A 16,424-nucleotide genomic window follows, 5' to 3' on the forward strand; every position below is an offset into this window, starting at 1 on the left:
ACAGTGTGTCTCCAATAATGGAATAAGTTATCTTGTGAGGTGGTATATTCTCCCACTGAATGTATTTAAGCTAGAGTTAAACAGTCATCCATCAGACAGACTAACATCTAACTGCAAAGGAGACTGAGACTGTATGGTATGTAAGATCCTTTACAAATCTTTATCCCTAAAAATAACAAAGACTTTATATACTGAGGTTACTTTAAAATGACTTAATGTTTTTAGGACACACGGTTAATCACCTATTTAAGGAAATCTGAATTGCTACCAGATTATAAGATTAAACAAAACCCTGAGAGAAGGAAAAACATAAATCACTGATATATTCCCTCCATGTTTTAAATATGTATCAAAGATAGTATACTATGAACCCATAAATAATTGGCATTTTATTAAAGCTTACTTGCAAAACTTACCAGAATTTTGTTGAATACCCCATCTTACTCTCATCCTGAATTGCCTGGCACCACTTTGCTGAAGTCTTCTATTTAATCTCGGGAAATTCTGCTTCTTTCCTTCCTTTCGATTCAATTTGATGATATCATCTGTGATAGACAAAATGTGATGATTATCTTCATTTTAATTTAATGACTCAATTACTCAGTCTCATTTTCTAGTTGACAGATTTCCTATGTCCCTAACTTCTTTTCTACCTTGGAAGCACTTTCTTAAAAGGATAATAATGCTAAGAATATAAAAGCTCAAATCAGCCAATATATTTGGAGCAGTGAAGAAAAGTTTCATAGGAAAAGCTGAAGTCAAAAGACCAAAACAGAGCTAGTAATTAATGAAAATTTCTATTATTCACAGTATTTCTTTTCCTAATATATGTAAATAAGCAAAACCTGTTTACAAAAATTATCTGTATTTATCTTCTATAAACACAGAAGTCTCCAGTTTTAAAGATGACCACCTTTCAATAAAACCATTGGCAATCAAATAATAAATCATTCATAAACTAAATTTCTAAGTTCATCTCAAGTTAGCAAATCTTCACTGAGTATAAGTTATGGTACGATGAATATATGTGGCAGGCTGTGCCACAATAGAAACAAAAGTAAAACATGACTACTCTCAATAAATTTAAAATTAGTGAAGGAAACCGACATGTAAATAATGAACACAAAAGACCCATAAGTAAACAAGTACCATAATAAAGGTACAGTACAAAAAGAAAACACTACTGGTTCTCTGCTTGTTTAGCACAGCAATTCAGGGTTACCTTATTTTTCTTTCTACATAGTTCTCTCTCTTTTTTTTTTTTTTTTGGTCATGCCAAGGGGCACATGGGATTGTGGGATTTAATTCCTGGACCAGGGATGGAAACCGTGCCCCAAGTGTAAGCTTGGAGTCCTAACCACTGAACCTCTAGGGAATTCCCTCTGCACTGTTCTAAGTCTCATTATCTCCAAAAACACTTTCAAACTGTCCCAAGGTAATTCACAAACAACACACTGCTCTAATATCACAAAAGAACAATGTGAAGATCAGGAAACTAAATGTACTCCGGATCCTATTTACATATGTTAAAAGGAGATTATTAGCAGACAAAAAATACGCATTTAAAAATATTCAAACAATTTCTCTGAAGTTCCAACTCCAATTCTGAATTGAAACTACAGCAAATAAATCAAATAAACTGAACACTGTCAACACTTCTAAATAAAATTAATGACACTAACAAACCTCAGTTATTTTTTTCCAAATTGCTCTAAATACAAATAATTTAACAACTGTATCAATATAACCATAGTCTTTTCTAAAGTCAAAGAAAGATATATAGGGATCTTTTCTCATATAGCACTACTCTATTTCACCCATCTTTCACATTTAAGACTTTAAATTACATTCAGTCATATAAAATAATTCAAATCTCTTCAAGAAGAGATAAATCTTTCAGGTACAAAAAAATTCATCAAAGTTAAAGGCACTCAAAAACAGTTTTTATAAAATACAAAGATTTCACAAATCTCAGAGGCATGAACATGTTAAATTCTCAGTAAGCAGAAAGAAAATATAGTTAGAAAGCCACTACTTTCTAAGCACTACGTTCCTTTAACAAGGTGCTATTTATTCTTCACCAAAAGTCTGAAATCTCAGTCATGAGAGTACTCCCCCTCCAAAATTAATTTGGTCTGGGAACCATAAAACAAGAAACGGTAAAGTATAAATCTGCCTAACTAGGTTGATTTTAAAATAGGGCATTATAGAGTATAAACTAAAAATTAAAAGTAGCAAAGCATGTCAAATATAAAATTGTTTTATATTTAAGCATTTTATTATCTAAATCCTCAAGTTAAATGGAGCTACAATGACACAGAAGAGTCTTCCAATCTAAAGAAGAAAATGGCTTTCTCCTAATCAAGGAGAGATAGTAACTGAGTACTAATAAGATGGTTCTTAAAGCATGTATTCATTCAATCCTCACAATAATTCCATGAAGTAACTATTTTAATCCCCATTTTCAAATTAAGAAATTGAGTCACAATGAGGTCAGCTATTGATAACCTTGGTAGATAATTCTATATGAATAGTCACATAAACCTGACAGACCTACAGTTAGAAATAAAACAAAAAATTAAATTCTAAAACCTATGAAAGCCTGATAAAATGGGATATTCATTTTATCAGGGATAAAGTGGGATATTCACAAAACATAATAATTACTTAAAATATGTCTCTTCATCACATCTACATGAAATTCACTTAAAAATAACGCACCTGACAGAATGCTGTATGTTCTTAAGGGAAAAGAGAGACCAAGTTTTAGTTTAGCTATCCATTGCACTTCATCTCTACCTTCAAAGAGAATTATCCCTCAGTTTTCTTCACTTGAACACCCCAATTACCAAAAGAAAATGCATACAAAAAAAATTAGAAACTTAAGAAATGTATTGGTTATGAAAACACACGTTTAACACTTTCTACGTCTACAGCATGGTGCTCTGAAATACTGATTCCATCATTAACTTGCTGTACAACTTGGGCAAGTTACTTAATTTCTCTATGCCTCAGGTTTTGTAAAACAGAAATAACAATGGCTTATACAGTGTGTGTGTTTGTAAATATGGTGCTTACGGTGTACCAGGTACTGTTCTGAGCAGTTTATCCATGCCTATTGACTGTTTTAACACTTATAGCAACCCTCTGAGGGGGGCCTCAGCTTTTCACAGATGAGGCACTAAGAAGCAATTTGCCCAAGATCAAATGGTTAATAAGCAGCAGAGACAGGATTTGAACTGAGACAGTTTGGGATTCCAGATTCCATGCTCTTTATCAAGCAGTTATATACCTTATAGGGTTATCACTGGGATAATTTAACACATATAAAAACGCTTAGCCCTGTGCCTGGCAGGCAGTAAGCACTCAATAAATATTTACTATACTTTTTCTTGGCCTTAGTTCAAAAGATGCCTCGTGTCTTTAGAGGTCACTGCTGACTAGCAATAAGGCAAGACTAAGATTTTCTGATGATCTGCTTAATTTATGTCTTGGGTTCTAACTTACGGCAACAACAGAAAGCAAGAGTTCTTGACTTAATGACTAAAAATCTTGCAAAAAAAAAAAAGAAACACAACAAAAATGAAAAATATCGTCCTTGGAAAAGTTACATTTCTGTATGCCCTGTGCTGTGCTTATTAGTCGGTTGCTCAGTAGTGTACAACTCTTTGCGACCCCATGGACAGTATCCCGCCAAGCTCCTCTGTCCATGAGGATTTTCCAGGCAAGAATACTGGAGGGGGTTGCCATGCCCTCCTCCAGGGGAATCTTCCCAACCCAGGGATCAAACCCAGGAAGCCCAATGATACTGAAGTGGGTAGCCTATCCCTTCTCCAGGGGATCTTCCCGACCCAGGAATGGAACCGGGGTCTCCTGCATTGCAGGTGGATTCTTTATCAGCTGAGGTACCAGGGAAGCCCCTCTGTATGTCCCAGAACTTTTTAAATATCGGAAAAAATTGTAGGCCTCAGGCAGAGCTAACCATATCTAATGTCATAACCTAAATCCCGATAAAAACAGCATTACTTTTAAACCAACCAAGCCAAACAGACTAGTGCCTCCGTGGTGATAGGTCTGAATTTTTAACTTAATCGCCCATCTTCCTGCTTTTTACCTAGTTGTCACCAAACCACTCCAACTCTTCTAGGTCCTATGATTTACTTGTCTTCCCATCAATCCACATAAACCATCCTTCGCTTTTCGCTCCGTTTTGTTCTAATTTGCTAACTTGAAGGACTCTGGATGAGGAGAAAGTGCTTTTCTGGGCACCGCCTAATACATCACCATTCCATGAAGTCCTTTCTAAGTATCTTTTCCGTCAAGCGCCCCGCGGTGGCCTTGCCGTCTGCTGCCCGTCAGAAATGGCCAACTCTAGGGGCTTCTTGACGCTTCTCTGCGACGCCAGGCACAGGCCCAAGCGCGCAAAACGTCCAACTAGCCCTTCTCTGGAACCACGGGTTTAACCGAACCAGCCCGGCTCTCGAAGAGCTTTCCTTAGAAAGGTTGGCTCCGTCCGATCCGTGCCCTAGCTCCCTCGATAACGCCCACACCGAACACGCCTGCGGTGAAACGCGCGGAGTTTTCCTCACAAAGAGCCAGGGTCACCCGCGAGTGGTGGCGCCCTTATGAGAGGAAAGAGGGTCCGCACTCCTAGATGCCCCCAAAGTCCCGACCCAAAGCGCCCTCCGCCCCCTCAGACACAGTCCGGCCGAGGGGATCCCCGAGGCCCCCCGACTTGACCCCGACACATGCGCGCTCTCCCTCGTCCCCAGGTCCCCACCGGCCCTCGCTTGGTTCCGCCCACCCGCAAGAAAACTCCAGCGACAACTGCACCCAACCGCCCCTTCCCCCACAAACCACGGTATTTGGTTCCACCCACACCTCCTCCCACTCCAATTCGGTCCGACCCTGCTCCTCACCCAAAGACATATCAATTTTGTCCAGGTTTTCATTGCTGCGGGCTTTCGGCTGCGCAGGCGGCGGGGTTGCGGTGGCTCCCATTAACCGGGTACTAAACCGGTTCATGGCTGGAGACGTCGAGCTGGAACAGTCAGACGAGAAGGCCAGAGGCTGAGGCCTGCCACCTCCCACTCACGCACGCAGACTATCCGCACCGCGAGAGCGCGCACGCGTGCTTACGGAGTCCGCGCCCCTCAGAGCGCGTCTGACGGCGGGGGAGGTGGGGACCATAGAGACGAGCGGCCTGCGAGAGTGGCCCCACCCCCTTTCAGGGACTGAGTCCTAGCGCCCCTTGCTGGACAGGGGAAAACATTGCACCCGCCGCTCTGGCTGCTAGTGAGAGCCGCCGTTTTAGCAGTTCGCCTTTCTGCTGGAATTATGCTGGACCGTGAACACCTCAGAACCACATGCCTTAAATGAGATCATGTTCCTCCGTGCCCTTCGAGTCCCCTCTGCTACAGAAAGGCCCCGTAAGGTTTGGTATACACGAACCTTTCGCAGCCCACTGCAATGCAGCCTCAGAGGCAGGGCCGACCCTGCGAGCGTGGATTGCAGAACTGCGCCTCGGCTCTCCTCTCCCTGGTCGGCTCCTCCACCTGCAGCATGCCGAATCGCCACGTCTGGACGCAAAGCAAAGCCCGCACTGATAATCCTTGCGTCACCGTACTAATAAAAGTAAATGCTAACGTTCCCTGTCTCTGTACCACTTCTCAGCCGGCACACTCAAAACATTTTGCACGGTACTAGCTACCTTAAAACCTCACCTTCCCTTGGAAGAGGGGTAAGTGCCTCTGCTTATTTGGCTGCATTTTTCTCTAATTCACTTGCGTTGGAAATTGATAGGGGGATTCGATTTCTTTCTAATCATCCCTATGGGAAAACTTAATATTTGATGAACTGCTGCATAAGAACTTTTTTTTCCTATTTACAAAACGTGATATTCCCTCTCTTCTTACCTCCTTCTCCTCCTCCAAAGTAACTGAGCTCGTGTGGAAGCATTTGTTATATCATCCTCATAGCAGCTTAAACTATGTAACACATTTGCATGTAAGAAGAAAATCAGGGACAGGTATTCTGTTCATTTAGAAATCTCTGCCACCTTCCCCCTCTGTACTTCCTAAAATTTCTCTTTGCATAGAAACCAACGAGCGATCTAAAGTGTCTCAAACCCACAATAGCCTGTACTTATTTTTTTCCCAAGACAAAAATTAAACCATAAGAGTAGAGTGAGTCAGGTGGAAGGCACACCTATGAAGGGATACAAGAAACTTAAATGGTGGAGGAGGGTTTGGACTCAAAAAGATCCGAGAACAATATTCAGCATGTCAAGGAGAATAACATGTATGCTCCTAGCACAATGTGCTTGATTGTACTACTGTTCTACTCTGCAGCTACCACCTCTTTCCCAACTACTAAGAACTAGGCAACTGTATTGTAGAGAAGTACAAGAGAGACCTAGGTTTTATTGAATGTTTTCACTCACTTCAGTCATTCACCTTGTGAACTTGGGAGAGTGTCTGGGCTTCACAATCATCTTCAAAACAAGAAGTAGTTATACTTAATATATGTTAATCTTTATTATCTCTAAGACTCCTTACAGTTCTAAAATATTCTAAACACAAAACATTTTTCTACATACTATCCTTCTCACACTAGAAATAACTTCTGCAATCACTACTTATTGGTAGGAGCAAACTACAGGGAGAAACACTGGATTGAGTTCTTAATTTTATGGAAGAAAATTAATGTATTTAGAGTATGGATACATTTTGTATTTCAGGCCATACAGGACAGATAATAAAAATCCCAAATGTGCAAAATTCTTCCCATACCAAGTTATAAAGATTCCCTTTTATCCTGGTCTTCTCCTCCAAACTGAAGCCCTATACCAAATCTCTTTAGTTCTGAAAGGGAACATGCTCTGGGGTTTCATGAAGCAATTCTAGCTGTTGTGTTTCTCCAAGGGCTGAGGATTTCAGAGTCTCAGAGCAATCACCCTGATTCCAAAGGGAAAAACAAGGAAACAAGAGGCATTGAAGTTAAGGGTAGATCAGCCACACACAAAGCCATACAAAACAAAAGAGCAACCTGAGACATACACAGCAACAATGAAGAGGAAGAAAAGCCAAGAAATCAAAACCGGTGCATGTCCAAGAAGTTGACCAGCCAGTTACAGGGCTGGAGATAAAAGGTCAACCCTGCAATTTGCTGGAGCACAAGAGGCAGATGTTCATTTAATCATATATTCATTGAGCAGTGGCATTATAATAGGCCCTGAGGGTAAAATGCTGAGCAAGATAGATGTTGTCCCTATCTTCACGTAGCTTGCAAAGAAAAAAACATTTTCTGAGCATGTGCGGGACACTGAGCAGAGAACGTTTGTCTTCAGTTCAGCAGTTAAGTCTTCAGACCTAAGTCAAAATAAACAGAATTCAAGCAGCTGCCCCTTTTGGAGGCTTAATTTCATACAGTGTAGATAAGACAATGTCTAGGATTGCCAGACAAAATACATAACCAGTTAAATCTGATTTTCAGGTAAACAATGAATAATTATTTAGTATAAGTTTTGTCCCAGGTTTCAGATAAACAGCAACTTTTTTAAACCACAGAATATTGCAGTAATATTTAGGATATATTTATACTAAGCAATTATTTGTTGTTTATCTGAAATTAAAATTTAACAAGGAGTATTATGTTTTTATTTGCTAATCTGGCAACCTTAACACCACCATACCTATTAACATGTGCTAGCTCTCTTTTCACAATGTGCATAAAGATCTATATTCTCTTCAAAGGCAAGCACAACTCATATATTTAACTCAGTTTTATTAGTTTGATATATATTTTAAGTCCCCTCCTTTTTTCAGCTTTATTGAGGTATAACTGACAGACAATAAAAGACATATTTAAAGTGTTCAGTTTGTAGACGTGTGAAATATATACCTGTGAAAATACCACCATAATCAGGATAATAAATTTATGTATCATCTCCCACAGATTTCCTGTGCTCCTTTGTAATCCCTCCCCTCAACCTCTACCTAAGCAACCACTGATATGTTTTCTGTTACTAAAGATTAATTTGCATTTTTGGAATTGTATATAAGTGGAATCACACAGTATAAACTCTTTTTTATATCTGGATTGTTCACTTGGCATAATTGTTTCCAATCTGTATGCTTTTTATTATCTTTCTTGCATTATTACACTGACTGGGGACTCTAGTACCATGTTAAATAACAATGGAGAAAGTGGACATATTTGACTCGTTCCCACCACCAAGGGGAAAGCATTCAGTCTTTCACCATTAAGTATGATGTTAGATTTTTGTTGTTGTTGATGCACTTTATCAGGTTGAGGAAGTTCCCTTCTACTCCTGGTTTGCTGAGAGTTTTAGTTATGAGTGAATGGTGAATTTTATCTAGTGCTTTTTCTGCATCTGAGATGACCAAATGGTTTTTCTTTCTAAGTTTATTAATATGATAAATTATATTGGCTGCTTTTCAAATGTTAAACCACCCTTGCATTTCTAGGATAAAGCTACATAGTCATGGTGTATTATCCTTTTTTTAAAAAAAAAATCTTTATTTGGCTGCACTGAGTCTTTAGTGCTGCATGCGGGCTTTCTCTAGTTGCTGCAAGTGGAGGCTACTCTTGGTGGCGGGGCACTGGCTTCTCATTGTGGCGGCTTCTCTTCTTGTGGAACACAGGCTCTAGGTGTGGGGCTCAATAGTTGTGGTGCTTGGCGTTAGTCGCTCCATAGCACATGGGATCTCAGACCAGAGATTGAACCTATGTCCCCTGCCTTGGCAGGCAGCTTCTTAACCACTGGATTACCAGGAAAGTGAAAGTGAAGGTGCTCAGTTGTGTCTGACTCTTTTCAACTCCATGAATTGTAGCCTACCACGATCCTCCATACATTGGATTTTCCAGGCAAGAATACTGGAGTGGGTTGCCATTTCCTTCTCCAGAGGATCTTCCCTACCTAGGGAATCGAATCTGGGTTTCCTGCATTGCAGGCAGATGCTTTACCGTCTGAGCCACGACTTCATATCAGGGAAGTCCCTGTATTATCCTTTTTGTATATTGTTAGGTTTAGTTTGCTAATATTTTTCAAGGATATTGTTTCTTTTTTCATGAGTGATATTGATGTGTTTCCTTTTCTTGTAATGTCTTTGATTTTGGCATCCGCTCTTGCTTTTCAGAAGAGTATTTTTAGGATTCATGCTGCTGCTGCTGCTGCTAAGTCGGTTTAATTGTGTCTGACTCTGTGCGACCCCGTAGACGGCAGCCCACCAGGCTCCTCTGTCCCTGGGATTCTCCAGGCAAGGATACTGGAGTGGGTTGCCATTTCCTTCTCCAATGCATGCATGCATGCTAAGTCGCTTCAGTTGTGTCTGACTCTGCGCGACCCTATGGACAGCAGCCCTCCAGGCTCCTCTGTCCACAAGATTCTCCAGGCAAGAATACTGGAGTGGGTTGCCATTTCCTTCTCTTTAGAAGTCATATGTTGATGTAATTTGTATTATACTGGAATAAGGGAACTATTAACAGATATAGTTTGTATTCTATGTAGATATAGTATGTATTAAGTATGTATCAGTTAGGTATGACTATTATTATTATACCTAACTCCTTGGGGCTTCCCAGGTGGTGCTAGTGGTAAAGAACCTGCCTGCCAATGCAGGAGACACAGGAGACATGGATTTGATCCCTAGGTCGGGAAGATCCCCTGGAGGAGGGCATGGCAACCACTCCAGTATTTTGCCTAGAGAATCCCACGGACAGAGGAGCCTGACAAGTTACAGTCCACACGGTCGCAAAGAGTCAGACATAGTGAAGCAACTTAGTGGGCACACAACTCCCTTAAGCTCTTGTATGTACAGTATGGTTTTCCTTCTCTTTTCTGCTGCGGTACCTTTTCTTTGCCACCTTGGCACAGCTTCCTTTTTCTCTTTTGTATTGCCCTTTTCTTTTGTTCTAGGTGTTTCTAGCTGTTCTAGTCTTCTGCCTTTTAATCTCAGGATTCATTCATTCATTTATTCAGAATTTGAGTCCCTACTCTGGGCAAGACACTCTGCTACACAGTACAGTGTTACAGCCGAGAACATGACAGGCAGGATAGCAGGCGTGGCTGGAGAAATTACTAGTCTCCAGTTCCCTGGTCATCGGTTTTCTCTGACTAGGTGACCTGCTTGGATAGATAGCGGAACTTGAAGGGGAATTCTTCCTGCACGCAGGGGTTGGAGCTCTAGCCTTCTCCTTATTAGGCCTTGTCTTCTCCGGGCAGGACAGGGGTTCTTTCAGCCAAAGATTCTAAGTCAGTTCACTGAATGACTAATTGTGGAACTTTCTAAAGCTACACAAATTTACATAAATCACACAATTCCCCCCTAGTTACGTACAGATTGTTTATTTTAAAAAATATTTCTTCTCAATCGATAAATTGGTAGTCTAAGAAAGCTCTGGATAGCCAGGACTCTAGGCTTCGCATGCTGCTGGACAATCTCAGTAAGCTGCAAACAACATGACTCTATAGAATGTATATCTAAGGGTATTCTTTCATAAAACCATGCCAAAATGATCAAATTCAGGAAATTTAACATTGATGCAATTCTATTCTCTGACTATAGTCTATATTCTAAATTTTGCCAATCATCCCAATAAATAATTATCCTTTATAACAAGGATAATTCTATCTTCTATCTCCTTCCATCAGAAAAAGTTTGTCAGCCTTTCTTAGTCTTTTATGATATTTACGTTTTTGAAGGTTGAGGGCAATCAGTGCAAAGATTTTCCTTCAGTTTCATTTTCTTATTGCCACCATATAATTAGATTTGGTTATTCACTTTTGTAAGAAATACTATTAATACATAAATGATGTTGGGTCCTTCTCAGTACTTAACATCAGGAGACATGATGTTATTTTATCTTATTGGTGACCTTTGGTTACTTGGTTAAGGTGATATCTGCCACATTTCTTCATTGTGAAGATACTTTTTTCCCCCTATATACAATGAATAAGTAATCTTTGAGGAGATGGTTTGAGACTGTGTAAATAGTCTGTTTCAGAACAAATTTTACTAACAGCTTTAGCATCCATCGATGACTCTTGCCTGAATCAATTATTATGATGGTGGCTACAAAATAATAATTTTTCACTCAGTCATTCCTCTACATTCATAAGTTGACATTCAATGGTGAAAAGAGCTTTTACCTCCCTTTCTTCCTTCCTTTTTCTATTTATTTATCTATTTGCATACTTACTTATATATACATAAAAGTTTCCATAGAAGTTCACAGACTCATCTCATGTTCAGTAACTCTTTTGAAAAGGACAGGGGGGCAGAGTGTAAGGGTTGTCCTTACCTTTGAAAAGAATATATATATGTATACATATCATGAATTAACTCATTTTGATGCTCAAATTGCTTTGGACTTGGCAAGTAGACAACATCCCTTAGCTTTTAAATTTTGAATATTTAAAAAAATGCTAAGAATAATTTTAGTGAATACAATAAAAAGAAAATATTCATGACTCTGATATTTGTTGAATATATTCAAGCAGACTATTTCTTAAAACCAAATTTTTGGCAAATAAGTATCTGTAATAAGCTTTTAAAACCTGTTATTTGAATAAATGATTCTTGAGTGAATTTTGCTTTCTGCCAGTGGAGACATGTGTTCAGTCCTTGGGTCAGGAAGATCCCCTGGCGAAGGAAATGGCAACTAACTCTGGTATTTCTGCCTGGGACTTCCTATGGACAAGCCTGGCAGGCTATATAGTCTATGGGAGTGCAAAAGAGTCGGACACAATTTAGTGACTAAACAACAATAAATGGTACTCTAAGGCCAACTACCATTTGTATAAAAATTGCATTCTAGTAATTTCATGCAAAGATGGGCTCGATAAAGGACAGAAATGGTATGGACCTAACAGAAGCAGAAGATATTAAGAAGAGGAGGCAAGAATACACAGAAGAACTGTATAAAAAAGATCTTCATGACCCAGATAATTATGATGGTGTGATCACTAATCTAGAGCCAGACATCCCAGAATGTGAGTCAAGTGGGCCTTAGAAAGCATCACTACGAACAAAGCTAGTGGAGGTGATGGAATTCCAGTTGAGCTGTTTCAAATCCTGAAAGATGATGCTGTGAAAGTGCTGCACTCAATATGCCAGCAAATTTGGAAAACTCAGCAGTGGCCACAGGAATGGAAAAGGTCAGTTTTTATTCCAATGCCAAAGAAAGGCAATGCCAAAGAATGCTCAAACTACCGCACAATTGCACTCATCTCACATGCCAGTAAAGTAATGCTCAAAATTCTCCAAGCCAGGCTTCAGCAATACGTGAACCGTGAACTCCCTGATGTTCAGGCTGGTTTTAGAAAAGGCAGAGGAACCAGAGATCAAATTGCCAACATCCGCTGGATCATGGAAAAAGCAAGAGAGTTCCAGAAAAACATCCATTTCTGCTTTATTGACTATGCCAAAGCCTTTGACTGTGTGGATCACAATAAACTGTGGAAAATTCTGAAAGAGATGGGAATACCAGACCACCTGACCTGCCTCTTGAGAAACCTATATGCAGGTCAGGAAGCAACAGTTAGACCTGGACATGGAACAACAGACTGGTTCCAAATAGGAAAAGGAGTATGTCAAGGCTGTATATTGTCACCCTGCTTATTTAACTTCTATGCAGAGTACATCGTGAGAAATGCTGAACTGGAAGAAACACACGCTGGAATCAAGACTGTTAGGAGAAATATCAATAACCTCAGATATGCAGATGATACCACCCTTATGGCAGAAAGTGAAGAGGAACTAAAAAGCCTCTTGATGAAAGTGAAAGAGGAGAGTGAAAAAGTTGGCTTAAAGCTCAACATTCAGAAAACGAAGATCATGGCATCAGGTCCCATCACCTCATGGGAAATAGATGGGGAAACAGTGGAAACAGTGTCAGACTTAATTTTTCTGGGCTCCAGAATCACTGCAGATGGTGATTGCAGCCATGAAATTAAAAGATGCTTACTCCTTGGAAGAAAAGTTATGACCAACCTAGATAGTATATTCAAAAGCAGAGACATTACTTTGCCGACTAAGGTCCATCTAGTCAAGGCTATGGTTTTTCCAGTGGTCATGTATGGATGTGAGAGTTGGACTGTGAAGAAGGCTGAGCACCGAAGAATTGATGCTTTTGAACTGTGGTGTTGGAGAAGACTCTTGAGAGTCCCTTGGACTGCAAGGAGATCCAGCCAGTCCCTTCTGAAGATCAGCCTGGGATTTCTTTGGATGGAATGATGCTAACGCTAAAACTCCAGTACTTTGGCCACCTCATGCAAAGAGTTGACTCATTGGAAAAGACTCTGATGCTTGAAGGGATTGAGGGCAGGAGGAGAAGGGGACGACAGAGGATGAGATGGCTGGATGGCATCACCAACTCGATGGACGTGAGTCTGAGTAAACTCCGGGAGTTGGTGATGGACAGGGAGGCCTGGCGTGCTGCGATTCATGGGGTCGCAAAGAGTCGGACATGACTGAGCAACTGAACTGAACTGAATCTTTAAAACAGATTAATCAGGATCAATATAGTTCTTCAGATTTTTTGAACTTTAAAATATTAATCCAGCAAGCAGTTGCTAAGTAAGGTGTTAGTTGCTCAGTCATGTCCTAATCTTTGTGACCCCATGAACTGTAGCCCGCCAGGCTCCTCTGTCCATGGGACTCTCCAGTCAAGAATACTGGAGTGGGTTGCCATTCCCTTCTGCAGGAAATAAGGCCATTACATTTATGTGACAGTTACTGAACCCTAATGCTAGATATTCTTGCATATTTTACTTTTTGCATTTGGGTCTCAGATGCGATGCGTAAAATTTTGTTAATCGTAATCCTTGGTTCATGGTATACTCTCATCATTTTCCATGCATGGCCCATTTTCATTTGGTTAATTAATTATTTTAAATAATTTATTATAATTAGTTATGGCTTCATAACTAATTAGATATTTTTGAAATTGTATACCTACAATCCTATCACTCAAAACAAAAGCTAGAACATACAGTAACTCCATGACCTGGCAATGTCACTTCTAGGTATGTACCCAAGAGAAACCCTTGCTTATGTATAAGAGGTGACATGTAAAATAATATTCATAGCAGCACTGTTTACAATAGCAAAAACTTGGAAACAATCCAAATGCCTATCAGTGGAAGAAAATATGAATAAACCAGTGCATTCACACAATGAAGTATGATATTGCAGTCAAAATCAATGAGCTATAGTGATACTCATTATAAACAAATCTTATCAATGTAATATTAAGCAGAAAAAGCCCTCCAAGAATAAATACAGCTTAATATCATTTTTATAAAGTTAGAACACAAAAATGTTATGGATAGATTCAAAGAAACTATTTAAAAAGAGAAGCCATGGAATTATAAACAAGGAATTCAGAATATGGCTACCTGGGGTGAGGGAAAGCAAAAGGATGGGATTGGGGAGTGGGTACATGGCTAGAGGGTGTCACGTTTATTAACTGACTGCTTTAAAGAACATAAGTGTAGGGAATTCCCTGGTGGCCCAGTGGTTGGGATTCCCCGCTATCACTCTCACTGCAAGGTGCCCAGGTTCAACCCCTGGTTCCTGCGAGTTGCTCCGTGTGAACCAAAAAAAAAAGTGTAAACCCAGCATGGGACATCTGAGGAAATTCCTATTTTCTAGAACTTTTACCACAATTTTAGCTCTAGAATTTCTTGATAAAGCTGACTTTCATGTAAATATGTTAAAATCATGTGGCATTAATTTGGGATTACACCATATGCCAAGAAATGAAGTTCATACATTTGTAGAAATAGAAGGTTCTGAAACCCCAATGACTAACACTGCCCCTTTCTTAAAAAGTATAACCCTTTATAAGGAAGATAGGGAAAGTTTGAACAAATAGTATTTTTTATATAAATGGAAGTTGGAAAGCACATTTTGCATTAAAATTCTCTTCCCCTTTTAATCACAAAATTTTTCTCAAGTTTGAAAATTCCTAAAAGTCATGTATGATTTTAATAGAGCAACTAGTCTTTATGTAGTTAAATTAGATCCCTCCCTAGCAGAGTAGTGGTGATTCTGTTGCCTTTCCATGGCTCTAAGCCCAGCCTCCTTGTTTGCTACAGCTACTGCCCAAGATTAGGCCTGGATTTGCAAACTAGTAACACAAAGGGTACATATATCCTGTGGACTTTTTTTTTCTTGGCCTGTGTATTATTTACATTGGCCTCCTTGGTGGCATAGAGGTAAAGACTCCACTTGCAGCGCTGAAGGCCCAGGTTCCATCCTTGGGTTGGGAAGATCCCCTGCAGAACAAAATGGCAACCCACTCTGGTATTCTTTCCTGAGAAATCCCATGAACAGAGGACCCCTGCAGGCTATATAGTTCATGGGGTCACAAGAATAAGATATGACTTAGCCGACTAACAAACAACTTTCACACTTTAAAAAAAAATGTGGCCAATATTTTAAAAATTGGAAATTTTACTTAAAAGGCAGATTCCAGTTTTACTAGAAACTCAGAATATTTTCAAACATTCAACCATAGCTGAGACTTTCCTTCTTGGAGGAAGTATGGACAGTCCAGTTCAGTTTCAGCCCTTCTCCTACAACTGGCTCACTTCACTCAAGGCATTACCTGCTTGGCCTCTATAGGGACGCCCAAACTCTTCTCATATCCCTTCTCTCCAACATAGTACATACCCATTACTTCTCCACATTGTCAAAAAATAGCTTTCTAAGCAGGTTTGATCGAATCACTTCTTGATTTGCTCATTGTTCTCAGGATAAAATCCAAACTCAGAATGGCTTCATGATCTTGTCTGCCTGCTCACTCACACCATTCTGTCCCTCACCTCTTCCCAGCTCTGATTACTACTCAGAATCAGCTGTTTCCAAACCAAATTCCTCATGTCTGTGCTTCCTGTTTACCTTCTCTTCCTTTCTCTAGGTTGTCATACTCATCCTAAAAAATTGCTCTGACATCAGTCCTCCAGGAAACCTTTCCGTAAAGCCTTTCCCTCCTGCTCTTCCTTTGTGACACCAAAGCAACCTGAGCTCTTCTGAGTTTGTGAGTTCTATATTAAAATTGTTGACGACCCCAAACACCACCAACAGATGTTAAACCTGGGTAGGCTGAAGTGAGGTTAACCGTTCTTGGATTAAGACCAGCGTTATTTTCGAGTCTAGACCTCTGACCGAGTTTGGCCCCAAGGGTGAAGTGTGACAGGCGTGTGTAAGGGTCCACTCCAGTAGGAACTCTGGAGACTACCGCAGCTTTACGTTTCAGGTCCGTACTGCCCGTGAGGTGCACTAGGGAAAGCTAGCAGCCAGGGTCTGAAGTCTGCGGCGAGCGCAGCTTCGGATTGGATAGGGCGGTGCATGCCGGTAGCGGCTGGGCCTTCGAAGTGCTTGCTGGGAATTGTA

At 40.2% G+C, this 16,424-nt stretch overlaps 1 protein-coding gene across 1 annotated transcript in view; it reads right to left on the minus strand.

Moving 5' to 3' along the window:
* FYTTD1 (forty-two-three domain containing 1) overlaps positions 1-5,171 on the minus strand; it is a 31,533-nt gene extending 26,362 nt beyond the window's left edge. Inside the window, exons 1-2 of the mRNA XM_018046017.1 lie at positions 4,920-5,171; positions 417-545 (exon numbers count right to left, since the gene is read on the minus strand). Coding sequence (XP_017901506.1) covers positions 417-545; positions 4,920-5,025 — 235 coding nt within the window. The 5' untranslated portion in view covers positions 5,026-5,171. The remainder of the gene's footprint in view (positions 1-416; positions 546-4,919) is intronic.

This window comes from Capra hircus, chromosome 1, assembly GCF_001704415.2.
Source record: "Capra hircus breed San Clemente chromosome 1, ASM170441v1, whole genome shotgun sequence".
Lineage (NCBI taxonomy): Eukaryota > Metazoa > Chordata > Mammalia > Artiodactyla > Bovidae > Capra > Capra hircus.